General features: G+C 41.3%; 1 protein-coding gene and 1 long non-coding RNA gene across 5 annotated transcripts; one reads left to right on the top strand and one right to left on the bottom strand.

Moving 5' to 3' along the window:
- Nucleotides 1–86: 86 nt before the first annotated feature.
- On the bottom strand, nucleotides 87–23,255 carry fxr1 (fragile X mental retardation, autosomal homolog 1). 4 transcript variants are annotated; one of them, XM_010871918.5, is made up of 17 exons: nucleotides 22,972–23,255; nucleotides 14,805–14,857; nucleotides 14,572–14,665; nucleotides 14,414–14,485; nucleotides 14,115–14,263; nucleotides 13,502–13,595; nucleotides 13,287–13,403; nucleotides 12,954–13,124; nucleotides 12,777–12,855; nucleotides 12,574–12,683; nucleotides 12,387–12,479; nucleotides 12,100–12,310; nucleotides 11,705–11,905; nucleotides 4,289–4,489; nucleotides 2,310–2,387; nucleotides 1,765–1,850; nucleotides 87–1,591 (listed from the first exon to the last, which is right to left on the bottom strand). In XM_010871918.5, exons 1-17 carry the CDS (start codon nucleotides 23,029–23,031, stop codon nucleotides 1,430–1,432), a joined length of 2,031 nt encoding a protein of 676 aa, XP_010870220.2. In that variant the 5' UTR covers nucleotides 23,032–23,255; the 3' UTR covers nucleotides 87–1,429. The 4 variants fall into 4 exon arrangements, with proteins under 4 accessions (XP_010870220.2, XP_010870222.2, XP_010870223.2 ...); XM_010871920.5 differs by having other exon boundaries at nucleotides 12,387–12,473; XM_010871921.5 differs by lacking the exon at nucleotides 2,310–2,387 and having other exon boundaries at nucleotides 22,972–23,254.
- LOC109616056 lies at nucleotides 21,438–25,788 on the top strand. Its single transcript, XR_002197107.2, has 3 exons — nucleotides 21,438–22,736; nucleotides 24,354–24,445; nucleotides 25,665–25,788. It is a non-coding gene; the product is annotated as an uncharacterized LOC109616056 (long non-coding RNA).
- The last annotated feature ends 1,293 nt before the right edge of the window (nucleotides 25,789–27,081 follow it).

Below are 27,081 nucleotides of genomic sequence, written 5' to 3'. Positions count from 1 at the left end.
CTCCAGTTAATGCATACATTTTAAGAAGCTAGGTGGAACATTCTACTCAGCCATGTTTGACAAAAAGGTAAACCTGTAAGACATGGTTTTGGATCTGGATGGAAGATCAACTTTTATTTAAGAACTACCGGCATACAAAACATATTGCATGTCAAACAACAAGAATGGTCATTAAAAAAACAATTTACTGAAAAAAAAATCTGGAAATTGATCTCTCAGTAGTCCAAATTGTCACCTGCAAATACGGTCATTCAGCCAGTTTAGTGTTAAGAATAACAGCTTTTTAAATACTGTACATTTTGAAAATAAATAAACCCAATAATGCGCCTTAATGACAAGTTACTGACACAGTCATAATAGGCTCTGCAAGGTGCATGAGAAACAGAATCCCAGCAAACAAATATTACTGTGCAGCCCAGTTTTTAGACCGATTGTAATGTTTCGGAATTGTTAGACAGTATTTAGTCACCATTCCTAGTTATGCCACAACCTGTTGCTCTCAGAACCATTTGTCCTGGCATTGGACACTGTTGACAATTCTGATGGAAAGCAAATCAAGCAGTGTAACATCTGACTTTTGATGCCGCCACCTCCAAATCAAGATCAAACATTGTCTATCACGCACACCTGTTTCACACTTGTCTAGCTAATCAGCCTCGCAACCAGCAGGAGGTATGACGGCGTACTCGCATACATTGACATCTATGTTTGATTTTGATTTCAGGAAGGAGGGGGCTGTAGAAAACTATTGGATTTAATACTTTCTTGGGCACTGCTCAACTTTGTTAGACCAGCCTACATATACTGTCCAACGCCAGCGTACAAAAAGCTACAGCATCAAGCCATAGCAACTAAGATGGTGGCCAAATGCTATAAAACTAGACTTAAGATTGAGTATGTATACTGTACAATCTTCAAAAAGATCAGGGATATACTGTGTGGAGTGTCATTCAGCATACAAAAACCTTTTTCACAAAAACATTAACAGATCACTTTCCAGACTAACGTTGTTCTTATGGAAAAAATTACAATTCAGTGCAAATGTTTTTTTTTTTTTCTTATTCACACTGCATTTACTACCTTTCCTCATAACGAAGAAGTGGTTGCATATTAAAACGTAACAAAAGCAGCTAGCTCTTCAACAAATATTCATATAACTGGATTCTTCCAACCCTTTGCCAACATTGACAAACCTTTACCTACAGCCGGGCAACTGTGTTAAATCTACTCAAGGCACAACATCTGATCATGTACTTGAAACACTTATGTCTTGATTCAGTGCTAAATCACCACCTCCGTGTTCCCTAGTAAGGAAACTGAAAAGTGCAGTAGAGTATCTGGAAGTCCATATGTCTATCTTTGGCAAGCTTGTACAGTAACTATTGTAAAAACGTAGGAACAACGAATGGGTTTTCAGTGGATCTGGAGATTAGGAGACACCATTCAGGACAGCCTGCTGGTCACCGGTCCCTTGGTAACATACGTTGGCAGCCTCTTCTGTGGAGGTCATACTTGGTTCGTCACCTCTTCCGTTGCTCGTCTTTGATGCTGCAGACAGGCTGTCCTCTGCAATACTCTCAACCTGTTCCTGCTGAAAACATAACATAGTAAAGCTTACAAAACACTTCACATATAGTACCCATTTTAATATATTCTTTGAATTGAAGTAAAGGTCAAGAGGTACTTGATGATAGACTCCTAAAATTAGATATTTGTAACATACAGGACTCAGAAATCTGATTTTCTATATTTTTACAAACTAACCACTTCTTTTTTGTTCTTTTTCACTTCATTTTGGCTCGTCTGTCTGCTTTGTGATTCAGCCCGGGATATGTAATCTGCCACTGTAACTGCAACAATAAAAATGTTAGAAGCACTAGCATTTGTAATTAAATGAACTTGAAATGTTTCATCAGTAGAAAGATCCTGTCTCAAAGCCATTACTAACTAGAAGGCAGTCTTAAGAGAGCAACTTAAAAATACAGGCAACTCCAAGGAAAACATTTAGCAAATAAATACAAAAACCTTTTTTTGTATTTGTAGTGAACAAGTATTTGTATTTGTAGTGAACTAGTACTGTAATTCACATGTTAGTGCATTGGAGTACAGACATTCAAAACAACAGACTTCATAGCATGCTTATTCTAAAATGTCCTCCTCAGCTCCAGAAAATATTGACAAGAGCTTTCAAAGCAAGTTGATGGTTACTGGTTAAAACACTGACTTCTCTCCTAGCTTGGCAAGTGTTTAGCACAGTCAGACATGCTGGGGTTGTTGAGCAAACTACAGGACCGTTCACTACCAGTTACCTGGTTGCCTTTCTTCTGGTAGCCGGATACGGGGTCTGCTGCTACGGTTACGCCGCTGAGGTTTAGCTTTTGACTCATCTATGTGGGGGACAATTTTTCAGAGCCCGAATCGCATGAGAATAGACTTGGGATTGGTGTCAAAATACATCCACTACCAGGCAGAAGTTTGGACACACTGAATTAAGGGTACTATAATGAACTTATCCCCTGCATAAGGGGTAACTCTGGGATGTAACTATGAGAGCCAGTTTAATCATAGTGCTTGATGGTTTTTGTGACTGTCACAATAAGACAATGTCTTATTAAAGTAAACATTTTGTAATAAAAGTAATTGTTTCTCTGATGGTCTTCTGTATACCAAGCCTACCTTGTCACAACACAACTAATTGTCTCAAACACATTAAGGAAAGAAATTCCACAGATTAACAAGGCACACCTGTTAAATGAAATGCATTCCAGGTGACTAATTCATGATGCTGGTTGAGGAAATGCAAAAAGTGTGCAAAACTGTCATCAAAGCAAAGGGCACTTGATGAGAAAGAATTTACAATATGAAATGTATACTGATCCAAAAAAGTAAGGACACTTAGGTCACACACTGGGTCTAAAACTAAATATATTAAAGATCAAAATAACCAATTGGGGTCTTGATTCAAACTCCCACCAAAAGTCACAGTAAACAATTGAAACCACAGACTGTTCTAACATCTCAATGTGACTCAGTAGGGTGTATGGTAGGGTGCATGTGTGCACTGGGGGATCTCCTCCCAGACCCAGATCAGGGCATCGCTGAGATCCTAGACAGTCTGTGGTGTCGGAAATACCAATACATAATGTCTCAGAGGTTCTCAATTCGATTCAGGTCTGGGGAATGTGAGGACCAGTCAAAACCATCGTCATCCACAAACTGCCCTACTTAATCTGGCCACATGAGGCAGGGCATTGTCCTGCACCAGGAGGAACCCAGGGCCCACTCTACCAGCGTAAGGTCTGATGATGGGTCTGAGGATTTCATCACAGTACCTAACAGCAGTCAGGGTACCGTTGGCTAACACATGGAGGTCTGTGCGAGCCCAGACCATCCCTGACCCACCGGCAAACCGGTCATGCTGGATGATGTTGCAGGCTGTTTAACATTCACCAGAGCATCTCCAGACTCTTTCACGTCTGTCACATGTGCTCAGTGTGAACCTGCTCTCATCTATGAAGACAACAGGGCACCAATGGCGGACCAGCCAATTCTGGTGTTCTCTTGTGCTGCACGGTGCTGGGCTGTGAGCACAGGTCCCACTAGAGGACGTCAGGCTTTCATGCCACCCTCTTGGAGTCCACCCACCTGCAAAACCACTCTTTTTGGGGGTTGTCTTGCTGTTGCCTCTTCAGTGCACCTGTTGTCACTTTCATTTGCACCAAATCAGGTGACACCGTTTCACAATCGCTTATGCTTCCTAATTGGCCAGATTGATATACCTGAAGTTTAACTGACTTGGTTTTATACTGTGATGATTACATGTTCCCTTAATTTTTTTGAGCAGTGTATATTGATATATTTAACACTTTTAGCAACTACACGATTCCATGTGTCATTTCATAATTTTGAAGTCTACACTATTATTCTACAATGTGGAAAATGGTAAAGATAAAACCATTCCCTGGAATGATTAGGTGTCTAAACTTTTGACTTGTACTTTGTGTTCGCGCGCACGTGTGTTTGTGTGTATGAATGTGCATGTGCGCACGTGTACACTCGCTAGTTTTTAAATCACAGCCATCTGATAAATCGGTGGAAATATGAATAGTTGGAAAAAATTTGCTTGCAATTCCCATGCATGGGCTGCTATATTTCACTTTCATGAGAGGAAACAATTGTTGAATGCCATTGGTTCCAAGATGCTTCTATTAATTGCACTTTTACCCCACAAATTATGTTTGTAAAGAGTTATTATTGAGATGGTAAGTCAAACAAATGTGAGACTTACCAAGACCATTCTCACTTAGGGATGCATTGTCTGATTCACTCATGCCATCAATGACTGTGGTGTCCTCATCGGTCCGGCGCCGACGGGAGCGGCGGCGGCGGTTGGTGTTTATGTTAGTGTCACTTGCGTCAGTGTCAGCTGTCTGGTCCGTCTCGGTGTTGTCAAGCACACTGTAAGGATTGCTATCAGGATCCTTCAGAGCTGAAAAATAAAGTAATACATTTGGATTTAATACCAGCAGTTTTTGAAGCCTGTGTTGCAATGCAATTTGGATGCCATTACTGTTGCTGACAAGTTACAAGTGACAGTGATTTAGTTATTAACTGTTGCTATATTGAGCTACAGTGGCTACCTATCTAAACAAGCTAGCAATGAGCCACACAAGCTTGCTAGCCACAGCAATATATGTTGGACAACTTCTGTCAGACCATTAACATTGAACACGACTAACAAAGTTGTTGAATACATTAGCCATTTGGCCCTGCTCAACACTATGGGGCACTGGATACGGACAGGCCTGCTAGTTGCGCAGAATGGAAAAGGGGGCTAAATGCTCCCAATCTGTGGAGGCCAATAATGATTTAAACTTAGCCACGCCAATGAGACACCACCCCTCACAGCCTACTAGCCCATTTTGTTTGGGTAATGGCTATTTTGTTAGGTTTTGATAAATGACATTAGAAATGTTTTTGGACTTGAACAAGCTCCAATTACTGTTGAATTTTACCAAAACTCAACTTGCTGGAGCACATTTTGCAAATTTTTCCGGCTTGCATATTTTTCCTAAGTGAAAACAACCAGAGGCAGCAACAACAAATTGATCCCACTAAATATTTAAAGATATGGCAGACCTTTGTCAGCCTTGGTAAACTGTTCTGCTTGCACTGCAACAATCATTTGACATCTACAGTAATGGTATAATTTTTTTTTAATTAACTTGAAAAGCCAAAGTCTATACAGCTGAACACAGATGGAGAGTGTTTAATCAACTCAAAGCTGTTTGTTTAGCTGGAATTTGACAGATTTGACAAAAGCATTAAGGACCACAGTTTCAGCCAAATATATTTCACCACGGAGAAAGGAATCAGAAACGGCTCATGTTGTTCAAAACTTCATGAATAAGACACTATAATGGCATTCATAACTGTATTCAGATTTTACCAATAATATACAAAATCATGTGCAAAATAGAATATGTATTTCAATTGAGTTCAGTTGAAGTACACAGTATCTCCCAAAAGTGAGTACACCCCTCATATTTTTGCAAATATTTGATTATATCTTTTCATGTGACAACACTGAAGAAATGACACTTCGCTACAATTTAAAGTAGTGCGTGTACAGCTTGTATAACAATATACATTTGCTGTCCCCTCAAAATAACAAAACACACAGCCATTAATGTCTAAACCGCTGGCAAAAAAAGTGAGTACACCCCTAAGTGAAAATGTCCAAATTGGGCCCAATTTGCAATTTTCCCTTCCCGGTGTCATGTGACTTGTTAGTGTTACAAGGTCTCAGGTGTGAATGGGGAGCAGGTGTGTTAAATTTGGTGTTATCACTCTCAAACTCCCTCATACTGGTCACTGGATGTTCAACATGGCACCTCATGGCAAAGAACTCTGAGGATCTGAAAAAAAGTTTTGTTGCTCTACATAAAGATGGCCTAGGCTATAAGAAGATTGCCAAGACCCTGAAACTGAGCTGCAGCATGGTGGTCAAGACCATACAGCGGTTTAACAGGACAGGTTCCACTCAGAACAGGCCTCGTCATGGTCGACCAAAGGAGTGCACGTACTCAGTGTCATATCCAGAGGTTGTCTTTGGGAAATAGACGTATGAGTGCTGCCAGCATTGCTGCAGAGGTTGGGGGGGGGGGGGGGGGGGGCAGCCTGTCAGTGCTTAGACCATACACTGCATCAAATTGGTCTACATTGCTGTCATCCCAGAAGGAAGCCTCTTCTAAAGATGATGCACAAGAAAGTCTGCAAACAGTTTGCTGAAGACAAGCAGACTAAAGACATGGATTACTGGAACCATGTCCCGTGGTCTGATGAAACCAAGATAAACATATTTGGTTCAGATGGTGTCAAGCAATGGTGGCAGCAACCAGGTGAGGAGTACAAAGACAAGTATGTCTTGCTTACAGTCAAGCATGATGGTGGGAGTGTCATGGTCTGGGGCTGCATGAGTGCTGCCGGCACTGGGGAGCTACAGTTCATTGAGGGAACCATGAATGCCAACATGTACTGTGACATACTGAAGCAGAGCATGATCCCCTCCCTTCGGAGACTGGGCCGCAGGGCAGTATTCCAACATGATAACGACCCCAAACACACCTCCAAGATGACCACTACCTTGCTAATAAAGAATAAGGTAAACCCTATTGAGCATCTGTGGGGCTTCCTCAAACGGAAGGTGGAGGAGCACAAAGTCCCTAACATCCACCAGCTCTGGGATGTCGTCATGGAGGGTGGAAGAGGACTCCAGTGGCAACCTGTGAAGCTCTGGTAAACTCCATGCTCAAGAGGGTTAAGGCAGTGCTAGAAAATAATGGTGGCCACACAAAATATTGACACTGGGACATTTTCACTTAGGGGTGTACTCACTTTTGTTGCCAGCAGTTTAGACATTAATGGCTGTGTGTTGAGTTATTTTGAGGGGACAGCAAATGTATATTGTTATACAAGCTGTGTACTCACTACTTTACATTGTAGTAAAGTGTCATTTCTTCAGTGTTGTCACATGAAAAGATATAATCAAACATTTACAAAAATGTGAGGGGTGTACTCACTTTTGTGAGATACTGTACATACACCAATTCATAATTCCTGACATTTAATCAGAGTAACTATTAGGTCAGTTTGGATCACCACTTAGTTTTAAGAATGTGAAATGTCTGAATAATAGTAGAGAGAGGGTTAATTTCAGCGTTTATTTCTTTCATCACATTCCCAGTGGGTCAGAAGTTTACATACACTTGATTAGGATTTGGTAGCATTGCCTTTAAATTGTTTAATTCGGGTCAAACGTTTCAGGTAGCCTTCCAAAAGCGTCCCACTAAAATGGGTGCATTTTGGCCCATTCCTCCAGACAGAACTGGTGTAAGTCAGGTTTGTAGGCCTCCTTGCTCGCACACGCTTTTTCAGTTCTCCCCACATATTTTCTATAGGATTGAGGTCAGGGCTTTGTGATGGCCACTCCAATCCCTTGACTTTTTTGGCCTTAAGCCATTTGCCACAACTTTGGAAGCATACTTGATGTCATTGTCCATTTGGAAGACCCATTTGCAACCAAGCTTTAACTTCCTGACTAATGTCACTTCAATATATCTGCATAATAATCACATGATGCCATCTATTTTGTTGGTGGGTGTCCCTTTGGTTGATGCCTAGCAATGTGGGTGGATTGATTTCCTGCCTGTTGGGCCCTGTCCGGGGCCTCCCCCGGGTAGGGCCAGTGTCGCCGGACCCCCCCCCCCGTCTCAGTTCCAAGGTCTTACGCTATACTATTTTACTGGGGGATTGGGTCAGTTCTCCTTCCCCACTAAGTTCTCCTTCTCCATTATAAATCATTGTTGATATGAGGAATGCATTTTCTGAATTGTCCTGGTCCATACCTGCGGAGTACCTGGTTTGGGGGGCCCGTTGCTGTCCCTGTCCTTGTCCATCTGGTCATACTTCTGACATAGTCTAAATTTAAATAGACTCTGGATTTAGCCCACATGCATTTATTAATTATTCCAATTGGACTTTTAATATCTCACCTGGCACAGCCAGAAGAGGACTGGTCACCCCTCTGAGCCTGGGTCCTCTCTAGGTTTCTTCCTAAAATTCAGCCTTCTTAGGGAGTTTTTCCTAGCCACTGATATTCAGCACTACGGTTGTTTGCTCCTTGGCGTTTAAGGCCGGGTGTCTCTGTAAAAGCACTTTGTGACAACTGGGCTTTAAGTTTATTTCCAACTACTGTAACCCTGCTGAACTCTGTGACCCATTACTAACCATACCCACCCTTTGTACAACCGGACTCTGTCACTGCCTTACACAGTTTGATAAAGAGGTTTTCAATAGTCTACAGGTATGTGTCATTGCTGCTATTCCTGTATTTAATGTGCACATGCCGACTTGCACCTTAAACTTGCCTTCATTGCACATTTAGAACTGCCACCGTACTTGCATTTTCAGTTGTTACATATACACATCTCCCTCTGGAACCTCACTGCTGCTCTCCTTGCATTTCAGTTGCACTCCTTCAATTTGCCTCAATTGCAAATTTAGAACGCCATTAAGAATTTGCCACTTGTACCTGAACTATTTACACTATACTTAATTATTGGAAATGTTCTGCCCTCTATTTGCTTCCATTGCACATTTGGAATTGCCATATGTAATGCAGTTGCCTTAATTGAACATCTAAACATTCAGAGTTTTACATACACTTAATACTTGTACATTTTCTGCCCTCTTCTATTTGCACTTCTGGTTAGATGGAAACTGCATTTTGTTGTACTGTACTTGTTCAATGATAATAAAGCTGTATCTAATCTAATGTGCAGTTGCAAAACTTTTAATGGCCTTTTAGGTTGTTGATATAAGACTTGTTTTACTTTAGATATACATACTGGAGGAACCTGGTAGAAAAGGTCCTTTGCTGTTGTCTTGAAATTGATTTGCACTTTTCGAATCAATGTTCATTCATGTCTAGGAGACAGCACGCGTCTCGTTCCTAAACAGCATGATGGCAGTTGGTCCCATGGTGTTTATACTTGCATACTATTGTTTGTACAGATGAACGTGGTACCTTCAGGCATTTGGAAATTGCTCCCAAGGATGAATCAAACAGGTCTTGGCTGATTTCTGTCGATTTTCCCATGATGTCAAGCAAAGAGGCACAGAGTTTGAAGCTAGGCCTTGAAATACATCCACAGGTACACCTCCAATTGACTCACATTATGTCAATTAGCCTATCAGAAGCTTCTACGGCCATGACATTTTCTGCAACTTTCCAAGCTGTTTAACAACACAGTCAACTTAGTGTATGTAAACTTCTGGCCCACGGGAATTGTGATATGGTGAATTATAAGTGAAATCATCTGTAAACAATTGTTGGAACCAGGAAAAGAACCAGGCAAGCCTAGTTGAGCCGGCCCGCAATGGATGAATGTTGCTGTCCCTGGCTTTGATCTGCGGTTTTCTGTGTGGCAGACTGTCTCTTTACCTATTGAGTTATTTAAACAGTGGGAATGCAGCTTTTACTTCAGCCATAAAATGTTTGCTGAAATAATAGACAACAGAACCTTTATTAATTGAACTGAAGAAGTGTACTCTTGTACAAAGAGTACTCTAGATGGCTAGCTAATCGCTATGCAGCCTACCTATAATGAAAACAATGATTCCCATCACTCCATGGCTGCTTAGTTTCTTTAGACAACAATAACCGTATAAAAAGGTCTCGTAATAAAATTATTCTCTTAAATATATGTGATTCATGGTATTACTGAGTGGAAATTTGTTGTGTGACGGCTACAGAATGGATAAATATTTCTGAGAAACAAAAATTGAAACGTCTGAGAGGGGAATCTAACCCTGGATCAAAAAATTGAAGGTCATGGAGATTCCCACAAGACCGCAGGGCCTGCTGGTCTTTTAAGGCGCATGGGGCTGTGATATAGGATTACCCCAAAAAGCATCCACTGATTTTACGTACTTTGAAAACCCACCAGTAATAGTTGCAATATAAGCGTAAACAGTTTTATTTTAGGCTTACTATAATGTAAATCCATAATTTGTTTACGTGTGCAGTGTCAGTATAGCATCTCGACATTAGATCACGCCAAGTTTGAATATTTAGCTAGACACCATTAAGCATTGTGTTAAATAGTCGCCATATAACCGTAAACAGTTATTTTTGGCTTACCATACTGTAGGGTTAGGGTGTAGCCAGCACATTTTTTGTCTATCCTAAACAATCCTAATGCATAATTTGTATTGACCGTGTGGAGGCTCCAACACCAGTCCCCCTGCATGGAAGTCTGCGACTTGAACCACTAAGCCATTTAAAAAGGGGCGGGGGGGTCAGTCGCTCGCTCGCTCGCTTCATAATAATACTCGTGCCAATTATTGTACTATCAAATAACTGAAACAAGAATAAGAGACATGCTAAATTTGCTTGTCATGATCCACAAGTAGCTAAATATATCTATGGGAGGTTTATGGTAAAAAGTACAGATCAGGAGAGGGATATGTCAATTTCAAAGGTGTGTGTGTCATGGAACACTGAAGACCATAATTAAAAAGTGGAGGTAAAATACTACCCCCTATCATTGCAAAGATCAGGATGTTCCTCCAAATTTGATGACATGACAAGGAACAAACCCATCAGGGAGGCTACCGACAACAACATTAAAGGTCCAGCAAACCTAATTTAGCATTTCTCTTATTCTTGTATTTCCATCCATTCATCATCTTCCGCTTATCCGGGGCCGGGTCGCGGGGGCAGCAGTCTAAGCAGGGATGCCCAGACTTCCCTCTCCCCAGACACTTCCTCCAGCTCTTCCGGGGGACACCGAGGCATTCCCAGGCCAGCCGGGAGACATAGTCCCTCCAGCGTGTCCTAGGTCTTCCCTGGGGTCTCCTCCTGGTGGGACGGGCCTGGAGCACCTTCACCGAAACAGATGCCCAAGCCACCTCAGCTGACCCCTCTCGATGTGGAGGAGCAGCGGCTCTACTCTGAGCTCCTCCCGGGTGACCGAGCTTCTCACCCTAAGGGATCGCCCAGCCACCCTGCGGAGAAAGCTAATTTCGTCCGCCTGTATCCGGGATCTTGTCCTTTCGGTCACGACCCAAAGCTCATGACCATAGGTGAGAGTAGGAACGTAGATTGACCGGTAAATCGAGAGCTTCGCCTTGCGGCTCAGCTCTTTCTTCACCACAACAGACCAATACATCGACCGCATTACTGCAGAAGCTGCACCGATCCGTCTGTCAATCTCCCGTTCCATCCTTCCCTCACTCGTGAACAGGGCCCCTAGATACTTTAAACTCCTCCACTTGAGGCAGGCACTCTCCACCAACCTGAAGTGGGCAAGCCACCCTTTTCCGACTTTCTTTCTTTGATAATACTTGTGGCAATTATTTTACTATTATAAATCTGCATAACCTACAGATCTTCATCTAACAACCTCAGCATTTACTGATCGCCTGGGTTGCAGCCAATTTCTGGGGGATAATATATCCCGAGGCAAGTTTGTTGCAAACTAAATAAATAGCATCCAGATTGCCCATTGTAAAGATCAAATTTCTGTCCTGCCATCCAAATGGCAAAACCAGCTTGATGCTAGGTCCCTCCCAAACTTGAGAAAATGTATAAAATCTAAAATCTTAATCACACAGCCCCCACCCATGTCTGTAGTTGTACCGGTGTAAGGAGCTCCTCTCCCAGCTCCACGGCCCCTGCCACGGGACCCTCCTCTTCCCCTCCCTGAAACAGCTCTTCTTCTGCTTTCTTTCTGTGGCCAGGTCTCCCTCTCTAGTTCCTCTCCTGCCAGGGACCAGTCACTCAGCTCATCCTTCCGCTCAGAGTCAGTTTCAGAGGCATTGGATTGCTCTGAGTTTGTGCCTGAAAATCAAACATTGCTTTAATACCACTTGGCAGACTTTCCCTTCTCAAGCGATTAGGCTATAGCATTACGTCCAAAATATTATTTTTCCCATTTTCAGAATGCTACTGTTGATTGTCCCCCAGATAGGTATGACCCAGACTGTAATGGTAGAATCTAAAAACTTTTCAGAATCATTGTGAATGACAGTTACCATAGCCAGAGGTGTAGTTTGGGCCCCTTCGTCCACGCCCTCTTCCGGTGTAGGATCGGCTGGTGTGTACAGAGGGACCAGCCACTCCATCATCTACGGCATAGCCTTTGTCCTTATCTCCCGGGCGACCAGAGGATGGCCGGTGTCCCATCCCGATCTGCCTCAACTGCTCGTCGATCTGCAGTCTCTCCATACGCAGCAGCTCCACCTCCTACAAAACGAAAACATAATTCACCAAACATCGACGAGCTTGACCAAGTAGTTTGCTAATGTGGACCATTGCTTACATTGAGGTAGGCGATGTGGTATTCCAAAAGCACCTGGACATTCCCAATATTCTCTTTAGTGCCGACAAAGGTGAACGGAACCATTCCCTGTGTCAGCACATTGCAAATAAATGATGTTATTATGGGCAGTCTCTGAAAACATCGATCCTTAATGGAGCTGAAAAGTAGCAGAAAAGTAAGAGCTTACTTCTTGACGTGGCTGGGTGCTATCTTTGTCCCCCTCAATCCTCACTCTCACCACACCCGATTTGTCAACAATCTCCTGAATTACTTTTCCATTTTTACCAATCACCTTGCCTGAAAAAAACAATAAGAAACCAGAATTTGTATGAAGCGGTAGAAAGCCCACACAAATGTTTTCAATAATCTAAAGATCACTGTGATGCTTACCAACCAAGTGTCTTGGAATCTGAACAGAATCTTCGATAAACTCCAGATAATTCCTGGCCTTCTTCACCGCCTCCTCTGTCTTCAAGAACCCAATTGGGGGAAAAAGTAGGACTGGCAATTAATACATTATTATAATAAAGCAAACAATGTCTTAAAGATTTAAAAGCATTGGCACACCTCTCCGTAAATTCTGAATGTCCCACTACCCTCATCCAGCTCAATGGCAGTGATGCCAGGCACTTTTCGGGCTTGTTGAATGTTGCTGCCATGGCTTCCAATGGCAAGGCCCATGAGGTCCACCCTGACTGTAAACTCTTCTTGGAAAGCAGAAGCCAGTTGCTTTGTGCTCTAAAAAGAGGAATTTGATTTGTTTTATGACTTATGCTTCAACATCTTGCTTGCTCTTTAAGGTTTTAGCAGGGTATAAGCTTATTTTGGTAACGGCTGAAAAAAATTATAATATAAAATAGTAGATTAAAGAAACTATTACAGCAGGGACGAAAACCTTACCTCAAGATGTTTTGTGGCCTCTTCATTTCGGGACATGAGCATGAGCTTAGTACGAATGCTCCTCAGGTGCATGTCACTGAGCAAAGACACTCTCTTAATTGTGGCTTCATTTACTGACTGTCAGGCAAAAAAACAATACAAACGTAAAGAAAATGGGAAGACACTGTTCTACTTAAAACCGCTGGTAATGAAGAAGAGTGGATGAAATGACTTACCAGTACAACCAAGTTACTGGTTTCTGGGCAGTAGACTATACGACAAGCTCCCACTGCCTTTTTAAAATCTTTATGTGCTTGTTCACTATCACACCTAAAGTAAAATAAAATGTATTAGATTCTGACCACAAATGCATGTAAATTACAGTTTTGACATTGAAGATGTTTACATACGCAGACCTGATTGGCTATTATGACGTTCTATAGCAGGGGTATTCAAATCTTACCCTACGAGGTCAGCAGCCTGCTGGTTTTCTGTTCTACCTCATCAATAATTGCACCCACCTGGTGTCCCAGGTCTCAATAAGTCCCTGGTTAGAGGATTGCAATGAACAACTGAGTGGAACTGGCTTTGAGGTCCAGATTTAAATACCACTGTTCTAGAACCTACCCCCTTTACAGTCACTGGGTCTATTAGAAATAAATCTACCCTGTCACATCACACAGTTGGCAAAAGTACCATCCCATTCACAGGCTCAAATTGCTGTATTTTCCCCAAAACGGCTCATACGTGAAAAAGGGCCTTATCCATTTAACCGTTTCAGAATGTGATTTCATCACAGGGTGGAAATATTTTCGTGTGGATTGCAGGTCCTTTACATAAAGCACATACACTGATTTCAGATCGTCAGGAACCGGGACTGTGCACTTGTAGAAGGAGCTTTTTGACACTGCCTTGTTGACATTCACAGGCCGGAGACGTTCAAATGTGACTATTTCATTGTATGTGGCATCACAGGCAGCATACTCGATCACATAGAACTACACAGGAAACAACAAAGATTACATTTTGTCTTGCATGAAACTGAAAAAATATCAGGATGAGGAAACTAGAAGACATCCAAGAAATATCTGTGTGATAAAATAACTCAAAATGACAATGTGGAACTGAAACCACAGATGATAACTCACATCTCCCTTCATCATACGAACTTTCGCAAGCCACCAGCCACCTGGTTCTTGCTCATTGGCCCGGGAGAATATCTGGACAAAAAGATGGCAATTTTAAATAAGATTCCCAGAAAAGACAATTGCTTGTAAATAGAGAGTAAAACAGAGCAAGTTCTTACCTCCACGTCTTCTCCTTCCCCAATGTCCTTTTTAGTGCTGGCTGGAGGTGGCATCCGAACATCACTGAAAGGAACTTGTCTCTCAGGTTGCCAACTTTTTTTAATAACAAAAACAAAACATTTAGATCAATACCAAAGATATATATACACACACTGACATCACTATAACCAAACTTATAGTACTATCATTAAAATACAACCTCCCCAAAATACTCTGGAAGAGCTACACTTACTTGTTCTCAAAGGCAATAGTGAGTGAATCTTCATGGACATCTTTGACAAATCCCTAGAGAAAGAACAGCAGTGGGTTAAGTTCAAACAGGTAGGCTTGCTTTTCAGCTATGAACCTGCAAGGATTTGGAGATTGGAAACATCAAAGTATTGTATTCTTTCTAGTCTGAGCGAAATTCAGCAATCCTAGTTTCAATGGTTTTACTGTTAATCTCTATGCCGTCCAATCACATTTGAAATAAAATCTAAGAAATACTTGATAACATAAGCTACAATTTGATGTAATTGGTTAGGGCATTATGAGCGCAAACTTTTTCCCTACCGAAGTGTCACAGGGCAAAATCCCAATTTTCCAATGTCAATTTTAGATCAAGGTCAGAACAGGCTGGATCTGGAGTCTTCAAGCAAAAACAAAGTCCCTCATTTGAGGTAGGAAAGTTGGAAGAATATATATATATTTTTTAAATATATAATGTGTTTTTGCTACTTTAGGCTGCTCTTACTAATTAGCTACTTACTCAGTTTCTGAATGAATTTGTGCTGATATCTTTGTGCATGACAAACTAAACAAACAACATTTTGTGCACAGCCACCATGTGTCAATAACAAAGCCTAGTATGTCACCAGTACGAGCAAGTAAATTTGCTAAACCTAGCAAGTTAGACTCAGTATCCATAAGCTAAAAACAAGCTAGAAAGGAGACGATTCTCATTTCGTTTTCTACCAGTGCTGAATTGCTAGTAAAAGGTCCCTCAAAAAAAAAACATTGAATAAGCATCTCTGATTATATCTGTACTAACCCATCCCCTGGCTATTGCACACAGATCCAATAAAAAGGTTAATGGAACTTCAACCAAAGAATGGAAATGTAAAGGCAACTCATGGGGGAAAGATGCTGTGGTGGAAAATATGCAAATCTTCCCACCAACTCCCAGCTAAATTTGCCTAGATTTAGGCTATTACATCTATGCATTTCTCACTTTGTGGTGGTAAAAATGAGTATGATGTATTAGAGCTTAGTATCGGCACTGATCTCCCGATTCAACTGTAATGTACAAGCTCCCAATTCAATTCCAATTCTACTTTGATTTCATTTGGATATAGCGATAATTACAACACCAATATTGTTATAATAGAGATTCTCTGCGAATGAAGGCCATGAAGTGCACAGGGAACCCTCCAGGTTATATTACATGGTACATTACCGAAGATTAGTGTTAAACACTATTGAATGTAATCTTTTGGGCCTGATCATCAGTTTTTTTATTTAACAAATATAAATAACCAAAATTAGTAGCTAATTGTTTTCACTCATTAAAAATAAAAAGTACTTCATTTATAAAATACCATGAAAAAAATGTAAATTAGCTAAGGCTCTAACTTGTCTAAGTAGTGCTAGTCATTCCAGAAATGTGCACTTTAACAATGTATACAAATAATTTGTATTGGGTATGAACAGTCATTGATACAGCTGGCAGCAGAGTTCTGCAGTATGAATGAACAATAGAATATAATTGAGTCAGTCATTTACAAGTCTATTTAAAAAAACCTAGGCATACATTTTCATATAAATGTGTGAATCATCACAATCAATAATAAATTAACTGCATTCATTATCGTACCCAGCTCCCAATCATCAGTTATAAACATCTTTATAAAGCTGCTGGTTAAATGTATTTTGATCTGCGAACATAAACAGCCATTGGTCAGATGAAACCGATGATGAAACCGATGATGAAACCGATGATGAAACCGATGATGAAACCGATGATGAAACCGATGATGAAACCGATGATGAAACCGATGATGAAACCGATGATGAAACCAATGATTTAGTGGAAATCCACCGCAAACCATTCAAATGAACAATGTTGAATGAGTCACTAAAAAGACTCAAGTCTGCAAAAAAAAATTCTAAAATGAATTGTTTGCGAACTGCACATTACTAGTAACAAAAGAGCTGCCCAGATTATGGGGTGCTGCTCCAGGAATCTTTCTAGAATTTCTAGCAGACTATTCCAACGGGTCACCATGTCAATTAGCAGCTTGCGCATTACAGTTGTGCTCAAATGTTTGCATACCCTTGGATAATTGGTAATATATGTAGCATTTGTAAAGAAAACATGAGTGAGCAGGCAAAACATGTATTTTCTTTCTCATGGGATTCATATTCAACTGTAGGTCAAAACAGAATGGAACAATCATAAAACAAAACATGGCAACAAAGAAAAAAAATGAACTGACTCCTGTTCAAAAGTCTGCATACCCCTAGTTCTTAATACTATGAATAGCCCCTTTAGCATCAATGACAGCATGCAGTCTTTTGTAAAAGTTGTCCATGAGGCTCAGAATTCTTGCAGGTGGTATAGCTGCCCATTAGTCTTGGCAAAATGCCTCCAGGTCATGCAAAGACATTGGTCGTTTTGCACGAACCGCACATTTGAGATTTCCCCAGAGTGGCTCGATGATATTAAGGTCAGGAGACTGTGATGGTTACTCCAGAACCTTCACCTTTTTCTGCTGTAACCACTGGAGGGTCAATTTGGCCTTGTGCTTAGGGTCATTGTCGTACTGGAAAGTCCAAGAGCGGCCCATGCGCAGCTTTCATGCTGAAGAATGCAAATTGTCTGCCAGTAATTTCTGATAACATGCTGCATTCATCTTGCCATTAATTTTCACAAGATTCCCTGTGCCTTTAGAGCTCAAACACCCCCAAAACATCAGTGAGCCACCACCATGCTTCCCAGTGGGGATGGTATTCTGTTTACTTTAGGCCTTGTAATCCAAACAATTCTTCTGGCAGTTTTGGATGAAAATCTTTCTTGGTCTTCCTGAGCTTCGCTTGGTATCAAGAGATCCCAAAATGTTCCACTTCTTAATAAGTGATTGAACAGTACGGACTGGCATTTGCAAGGCTTTGGATAACGTTTTATATATTTTTCCATCTTGTTACGCAGGTCTTTTGACAGTTATTTTCTGCTCCCCATGGCTCAGTATCTTGCCTGCTCAGTGAATCCACATGAGCGCTAACAAACTCAATGACTATTTATACAGACATTGATTGCAATTTAAAAGCCACAGGTGTGGGAAATTCACCTTTAATTGCCATTTTCACCTGTGTGTGTCACCTTGTGTGTCTGTAACAAGGCCACACATTCAAGGGTATGAATAACTTTTGATCAGGGCCATTTGGGTGATTTCTGTTATCTTTATGACTTAAAAAGGAGCCAAACAACTACATGATAATAAATGGCTTTATATGATCACAATCCTTCAAGAAAATAGTTTTTTGCATGATCAGTCATTTTCAGAATCAATGCCAAAATTTCACGACTTCTGCCAGGATATGCAAACTTGAGCACAACAGATAAATATATTTATTTAACCATTTTACAACATTAATCTCTAACTTAAACTTAGGTAATTAAAACAAAAAGCCCCATAACAATATGACAAACATGATTAGCTGAGGGAATTCTAGACTTTTTTGGACATCCATAACTGACAATTAAAATAGTGTTACAAAGATGTAGAGACAAACATCATACACAAACAATTTATACGTTTTATTCAAATCTAAAAGACAGCATTGCCTACTAGGGTTGGGCGCTATACCGGTATGGAATTGTGCCATGATATGGATTTTGCCATATCATGGATATCACGATATATTCATTAATGTATAAAGGTAGTGCTTCTGTTTGGTATAAAATATAAGTGATACAGCCTATTGGGCTAGTTCAAATTTGTATATTTAACTTCTTTTTTTTAAACATTAAAGCATGGACGCTGCACGCTTTGTGCCAGCTAATGAAAGTCAAAAAACAAGCATGCGCAACTCCAGAGGAAGCAAACATTAATTGAAGTAAACTGCTTTTGTTTGCAAGTGTAAGCAAGCGTTAAGGATGTCTGAAAATAACGCCAGTGGGGTTGATTTGCCGGACGAAGAATAATTGTTTTATAAAAAAAGGGGGGGCCTCTTCTGTCGTTTGTAAATGGTTTGATTTAAAGTTATCCGACATCGACCAACGAACAGTACTCCGTAAATTGTGTCGTCGAATTCTGCTACCCGAAGGTGGAAGGACTAGCATATTTTTCACCACCTGAAAGCCATGCATGTGCGCGAATACGAACAATCTACCAGAATGCGTTTAACAAATCCCGCGAGCAGCGGAGCAATTCCTAAAAGGTCCATAAGCCAGACCCACACTCAGCTATCAATCGAGCCATCATATGTTACTGGTATTCCCTATGACAAGAGGAGCAAGAAGTTGAATGAAATAACGAGTGCAATTACGTATCACATATCGAAAGACATGCTGCCAATTCAAACAGTGGAGAAAGATGGTTTCAGAAAGCTGATTCGAACCATAGACAAGATACGAGATCCAGAGCCGTAAATACTTAAAGACATGTCTGACAAATCTCTACATAGAATGCAAGAACAGAGTTGCCGACGAGATCAATAAAGCTGTATTCTTCTCCACCACTGCAGATTTATGATCAAGCCGGACCACAGAGCTTATATTGACGACAAGTGTCTTCAGACCTCTTATTTCCCAGACGACCACACCAGATAAATAATTGCAGTTGGGCTGAGGGAGGCACTTGCGTCCTGGGGCTTGGAATAGTCGCGTAAAGTTTGCATGACTGCCGACAGCGGAGCGAACATGGTCAAAGCATTGGCGCTAAAGAGTTGGGTGTCTCGGACACAGGCTACACATCGCTATTGGTAAGTATAAGTTTCAACGTCCAATACACGTTATAGCTGACTACCCTGACTGATCATATGCGTTAAGACGAATACAGTTATGCAAATCTATAATATTTGTAGGAAAACAGTAGCAAGAACGCGTTGGCGTTTACCATGTTTTTAGCCCCTACAAAGGCTTAAACACTAGATACCGTTCTGTGGTTCAACATTTTTCTTAGCTTTTTCTATAAAATGTGTTTTTAATTGATACATTAGTTTATAATTTTAAATATTAATCTATCCTCTTTCTCTTTCAGTAATAAATGCCTACTCAATAAATGTCCCTGTTTTATAAAACATAACTCTCTTAATAACCACAGTTGTATGTATTCCATAGATGGATTCCATTTGTAATCATGTTTATGGAATAATTGTGATTCATATGTCATTTCTTAAAATACTTTTTTTTCAGAGAGGAGTGTCCAAAACGAACTTTGGGTTTCCCAGGCCACAGGAGTGTGCAAGAAAGTGTTCAGCACATTTTCCTATAGTTGGAAGAGAAGCAGAAGGCCCTGACAAGTGCACAGGATAAACTGAAACTGCCCCTCCACAAACTCATCACAGAATCCCCGACAAGGTGAGGATCTCGACTGCAGATGATGGAAATAGTCCTAGAGCACGAAAAGGCCATCACACATGTCCTTTTAGCAGACAAGAAAACACTGCACCTTGCACCCACTTATCAAGACATTTAAGTCTTTGAATCATCACGGCAGCACTTAAACCCGTCCAGGAATTTACAGGCACCTTGTCAGGAGAGGCATACGTGAGTGTGTCGTATCTGAAACCAGTCCTCCATTTGTTCAAGATGGAGGTTCTGAAATCAAATGAGTGTGAAGCCCAACTGACCCGAGACACCAAGATGAGGGTAGTTTTACCTATTTGACAAATACACCAACCCTGAAACAGATGAGCTGCTTACCATGGCTACCTTTCTGGACCCAAGGTTCAAGAATACCTACATGACCACTGAGAAGCTGGCGGAGGTGAAGGCGAGAGCTGCCTCTGAGGCGGAAGCCCCCTTGGTAAGGGAACACTGCCGTGGAAGGGGATCAGAGAGAGAGACAAGCTGCCACTGCTCCACAATCGGCAAAGAAATCCAAGAAGAGCCTTGGGAGCTTCTTTAAGAAAACCAATAGTGCTCCCGCACCTGCCTTAACCCAAAGACAGGTCATCGAGCAAGAGCTGGGCAGCTACACTCTGATGATGGAAGCAGACAGTGAGGCTGATCCTTTGGAGTGGTGGCGAGGTCACGCATCCAACTTTCCATAAGTGAATCGTCTTGCAATTAAATATTTATGCGTCCCAGTCACAAGTTCCTTCTCTGAGATAGCATTTAGCACTGGCGGCAATGTGGTCACATTCCACAGGGCATCTCTGAAACCAGAAACGTTCAATATCCTGGTGTTCCTGGCACAGAAATTGTAAAGAGGGAGGCAGCAAGTTGTTAGTTGAATTAATAATGACCAGTGTTGGCATGAAAAGGTGTTTTTGTTTTACATTTACTTACAACCTGTAATCTTGAAATAATTTATTTAATTTAACTGCATATTTATTTAACCCTTACACCGTTGTTTATGTTTCATGTTCGCACAGGAAAGAACAATTAAAGAAATGTGCATTGCCTTTCCGTTCGGTTTCTGTATGTTTAAATGCAATATGTTGTAATATTTTTACTTTGAAGGTCTAATAAAAGTAAAAAAAAATGTTTTACAGTATTCTTGATATTATACCATTATCACCTGGAAACCGCAAAATATCGTAATATGAATTTTGGTTAATATTGCCCACCCCAAATGTCTACCCTGACGGGTGCGCTTGGTACCCATTAAGCCCAGTCCAGACATTTGATATTCTATAAAAAAACAAGGTGCAAGTGAATTCATAAAACTTTTCTCTCTGCTGTGTATATAAAAAAAAGTGCAGTATAAATTACTAAACTTAGATTTTGGTGGGCTTAATAGGCATGTTTACCCTACACCACTTTTGTACAGTGCCAGTATTTGCCCCTTTGTGGTCTGCCTGTTCGCTTGCCATTCTCTGGTAACCTCTCATTAACATGCCACCAGACTGCCATTGACTGTTTTTTGTTGCTACATTGAGGCCATTCAAGAACTTATTCTGTTCCAAAAACAGTCAAATGCATGAATTAAGTGCTGCGATTTCCCTTTAATGTGGATATTTGACACAGTCAATATAAAAATAGACCTGTTTGTCTAAGTATCTGCTTAACCTGACGACAGCTGAGTTGAGTACAGAGAGCAGCTGGCACTCTGCAGATACACCAGTGGGACTAGACAGGGCATTCATGGAATAACTTCGGAGTGATGTGTAGTTCAGATTTCCAACCGCCTTTAGTCCAACGATAGCTACGCCAGTCAGTAAAATCTTACGTGTGCTACATTTTTGACATGTACTGTATGTAACATTAAAGTAGGTGACTGAACTTGAATGAATTGGGCAAGTCCAAATGTTAAACACAACATTGCAGTTATTTGTGTCCTTGGCTTGACCTTATTCAGACAACATATTGGACAAATTAAAACAATAATGTTAACGAGATGGCGATGGTTGAAAATGAATTTACCGTACACTCACTGTAAACAAACGTTACACGAAATGTTTAATTTAGCTTAATGGTTTGATAATTCGATATTATGTTTACGTAACCCAGTGTTAAGATATTATAGTCAGTAGCAAGTCTACGTTTTCCATAACAACACTAACGATGGTCGACACTAATCAGTTTCAAGACAAGCAACGCAAAATAACAACCAATCCACGGATTAGTCAACTAGCTAGTAAGCTAGCTAGGTAGCTAACATCCTTAGACAACTAGTCTGTATTAAATGTACTTTGTCAGTAGTCTATGGCAAGCTAACAATTTGCTAGTTAATGTAAACAAAAGGCAACACTAGCTAGCTTAAGACAACTAGTAGTTAGGCAACGTTAGATAATTTCAGGTTAGCTATAAACATTCCTTAACGTTTCATTCAAGACGGTAACGTTATCATTAGGTACTACCGTAACTTCACAGTGTGTAGAGTAGTTGTTGACTTGAAGTTATAGGAGTACTCAACGTCGTTAACCAGTTAGCTAGCTTTGTGATCATGAAAGACGAACAGGATGTGTAAACATGTGGCTTGCAAAAACAATGACAGTCAAGGGGCCCACCACTACGGTAACGGTAGTTTTGATGTCAGTAGTTTGTTACAGTAGCATTACTAGTAGTCAGTAATGTAGTATTTAGGTAGCTAACGTTACCTAGCTAACTAAAAACAAATAGCCACTGTTTGTATATATCATAACGTTTGCTAGTTTAGTTAGCAACGTATATTGACTTGAGTTTTATTTGAGGAAGATGTGTCATGTTTTAATAAAATACGGTTTAGGTCAATTTATATTAATTGATTTACCTTATAATAAGCTCCGTTGGAGCCACGGACCTCCACCGTCAGTTCCTCCATGTTGGACATGCAGCATGCCGGGGAGGAGTTCTAGAAGTGTCGCTAGCTAAAGTGTCGCTAGCTGGCTACAATTTGCAGGCCAAGTTCAATGTGTGTAGATAAGCTGCGTTAACGTGCTCATCGGAACTTCCTATTTACTAGTTGTCATATGTACTTCTGTTGTAGAGTCTGAGTCATTAAGTTACATTAGGTCACACTGTAGAGGTGTTCTAAATTGTAATACTTCTTCTAAAAAAAGTATGGCGGAATACAATGGTTTTAAAGAGCATGCCGCCACCTACTGTACTGGAATACTTAGTTATTAGCCTACTACTGACTAAAGGTCAGAAATGTATTAATCAACAACAAAACAAAATCATTCGACCATTATTAATAATAAAAAAAACGGCCTCAGCTACTTCTGTCAATCCCCCAGCCCCAAAATACATTTTCACCCATTTCAACCGTGTCCACTCTCGTTTATCTTGCATTTCTATCTTATTCTCTTCCATGGACATAAAAAATCTAGCTAAATATCTTTCTCTGTTTCAACAACCTGACACTCATAGTCCATTGTTATGCTTAACTAACAAATATAATGATGATTTCAACAAGCAATGTCCCACGGGTAGTCAAGCAAACACCATCACTACGCTACCATGATTTCAAATATTACCTCAACTACTTTTCTCTGCATGGTGTAGAACCACTGACCCTTCATCTCCAAGTCCCATCTCCTGTGCCATAAATATATCATATTTGTTCTAATCAAACATTTCCTCTCTACCCAAAGGCACCCAGAAATCCCATATATCTAATTTTAAAGCCCTCTTGGCCAACTGTCTGGGTCTTTAGATCCATCTGTAATTATGTAAATAAACAAAAAAATATAATTTTTTAAAATTCATATATCCCTTGACCTAACGGCCTACATCCCCCCTGTCCAATCCCGTTTGTCTTCCAACAAATTTGCGTTAAGGGCCAGGAGTAACTATGGAGCCACACCCACTGTTACCCCTAAGAGGGTTACTGTTAGAGGCCCAGCTTTAGTTCTGCCAAACCACACTGCTTAACCAGTTTTATTAACTATCTATCCAAGACCCCTGCCACAAATATTAGCATACTCCCAGCAGTTGTCTAGAATTGTTACAGCCAGATAACATACCATACAACCTTTCAATCTTACCCAGTAAGTTAATTATTAAGTTAAAAATCCAGTTTCTTGAACCTATATGTGGTGGTGTGCCCAATACTAATCTCATAAGCCATTTTACACTTTGTGTCAACTTTTTCAACAGTTTCTTTACATTAACATCTCACATTAAGCCAAAGTATCAAATATTTGAATACAGGTATCTGAAGCCCTACCATTCAATAAGAAATTGACATCCACCATCCATCCTTGTACAAAATAATCCCAGAAGCACACCCATGGCCCTGCGAGGTAACTGTTTAATCATACCTTATCTGTTTGTATAACGCTATCGGTAATTCAGTGGTTGTGATCTTTTAATAAATATATAGCTAGAGAAGGTTAGAGGCCTCTAGTGACCAACCGGTTGCTTTAGCAAGGACATTGCACTGAAGACATCAGCTCTTCAGTGTCATCAACTGGGTAGACTATTCAACCTTCAATAGAAACGGTCTATGGTTTCAGGTTAGTGCCAAATGTTGGGCATCAGTAGAACAGAACCTTGCTGCAGGCCCATTTAGCTGGCTCTCAACCATGACTCTCAGCCACCAGCACAAAGACATGGAGATATGCTTGGACGTCAGGTTTGATGAGGTTCACCCACCATGGCTGGCTGAGAGGGGGTTGGGCACGTTAGCTCACACTCCAGAATAGAGGCCAGTCTGTGGTTAGTCTTCTCCAGGCAAGCAATCAGATGCTGGGTCACCTGGGACTGCCCGCACCGGAGATCCTGGCACGGCTGGGCTGCCAAGTCCATGAGTGGCGTCCCACACCAGGCTACTGGCCCGCTCCCAAATTGCTCAGCTACATCGACTGGTGGAGTGGTGGCTTCTGCTCAGTGTCCTCTCCCGAATGCAGATTGTGGACTGAGGGATGATGGATGTGTTTTTCCATTGTCTCCCGGTTGAGGAGGGCGGGGGGGACTGACTAACGTCTGTTAGGTGGTACATTTCGTGGAGCGCTTTGGGGCCATCCTTTCCCTTCGGGAGCAGCCATCCTACCAAGTGGGCCAGAGCTCCCCAGCAGTGCCCTGGACAACGGCAGCTGTGCCTCCCCAAGCAAGGGACCGGCTACGCCTAATGGAGAACCCAACCTGGACAACAGGAGCACATTTCCCCTGACCTGTATCAGGTGTAGAGGGTGCCTACTGCATACTTCCTGCACAGCAGTGGGAAGAAAAATGTGGACCTGCTGGGTGATCTTCGACCCAAATAACTACCATCCTGGAATCTGCCCACGCCCAACACCTGTCTGGACACCTGGCATCCAAAAACACTGTAAAGAGAGTGAGGGTCTGGTTCCATTAAACTAGAATGGATTCAGAGATGCAAGCGTTTTGCAGACAGTACCTAGACTGCCAACAAACAGCCTCTCACCTGGAAACTCCAGGTGGCTATAAATGGTCTATGTGAGGCGAAACAAGGCTAATGTCTAACAGCATGTATGTGTTTGTTTTGTGTTCATGCTACAGACTGGGACTGAGCTGAAAGAAAAACACATCGCTGACCAACTAGTCCACCTGCAATGGGGAGCTGCCATGCTTTTTACTATTATCTATTTTTTGTAGCCTATATATTCATCCCTGAGTAAAAATGTACATTCTGTTCTGACAAAAAAAAAAAAATCACTTGCCAACTTGTAATTCAATAAAGCAACCCTTTGGTTAGAACTCAGATGCCTGTCTGCTACCTTCTATAAACTAAAGAAGTTTATTCATTAGTGTATTTGAATTTGAGGTTTAGGCAGGCTTTCTTTAACCTGGGCGGTAAATCAGCATGTGATTTAGCACTGACTCTCAGGCACATTTTTGGCCTTTGTTCACCTTTGTTCTTTCTGCATAAAACCACCACAAGACTACATTCAGTTTTGTCAAATGGGGAGGTTTCCCACATAATTGGGCTATTTTTATTGACAGTGTGCAGGCAAAAATGGCCATGTGTGGGTCAATATACAGATAGGGTTGTATAGAATTTTTTTTCATTTTTCTGATTGTGCAGTTTACTCTCAATAAAATCTGGCAACCCTAACCACGTTCAGTTACAAAATGTTCTTGATTGTTAGCTATATCTGACCGTTTCAGAACATAAACATTTTCTCAACACAGATACAGTCGAAGTCATGTCAAACAGGGGCTACATTTTGATTGTACAAATGAACATGAGCATGAGCATGAACTCTTTGCTAAGTAAAAACATCTGTGAGAATTACAAGATGATAGAACTGTGGCAAATAGGCTCAATTTCTTACAAGTAGTTAACTTGACTTCTATTAGCTTCAATGACATTCGATGTCTGTTCCATCCAAGTCTATAAATCAACAGAGCATGTGAATGGGAATTGGAGCTCATTGTGGATAACAGGAAGTATAAAGACTGCAGTCATGCCCAGCTCTTATAGATGGCACTGAGGTGGAGCATGTGCCCAGCTTCAAAATCCTCTGTGTTCACATCGCCGAGAACCTCTCCTGGACCCTCAACACCTCAACCCTGGTCAAAAAGGTGCAGCAGCGCCGGTACTTTTTGAGGAGGCTGAAGAAGGCCTGCCTGTCTCCCAAGATCCTTGTGAACCTTTACTGCTGCACAATCAAGAGCATTCTGACTAAATGCACCAACAGTGTGGTTTGGCGGATGCTCCGTGGCCAACTGGAAGGCCCTGCAACAGGTGGTGAAAACCGCCCAGCACATCACTGGTGCCCAGCTTCCAGCCATTATAGACCTCCAGCGCAAGCAGTGTCTGTATAGAGCATGCGGCATCATCAGGGCACTCCTACCATCAGGCAGGCGGTACAGGTCTCTTCGTTCCCACACCAGCAGGATCAGGAGCTGTATCTTTCCAGTTCTGTGACCCAACACTAACAATTCCCTCCCGCCCACCGCTTAGTACTGCCTC

Source organism: Esox lucius, chromosome 8 (assembly GCF_011004845.1).
Source record: "Esox lucius isolate fEsoLuc1 chromosome 8, fEsoLuc1.pri, whole genome shotgun sequence".
NCBI classification, from domain to species: domain Eukaryota; kingdom Metazoa; phylum Chordata; class Actinopteri; order Esociformes; family Esocidae; genus Esox; species Esox lucius.
This window is presented reverse-complemented; position numbering and strand designations above follow the sequence as displayed.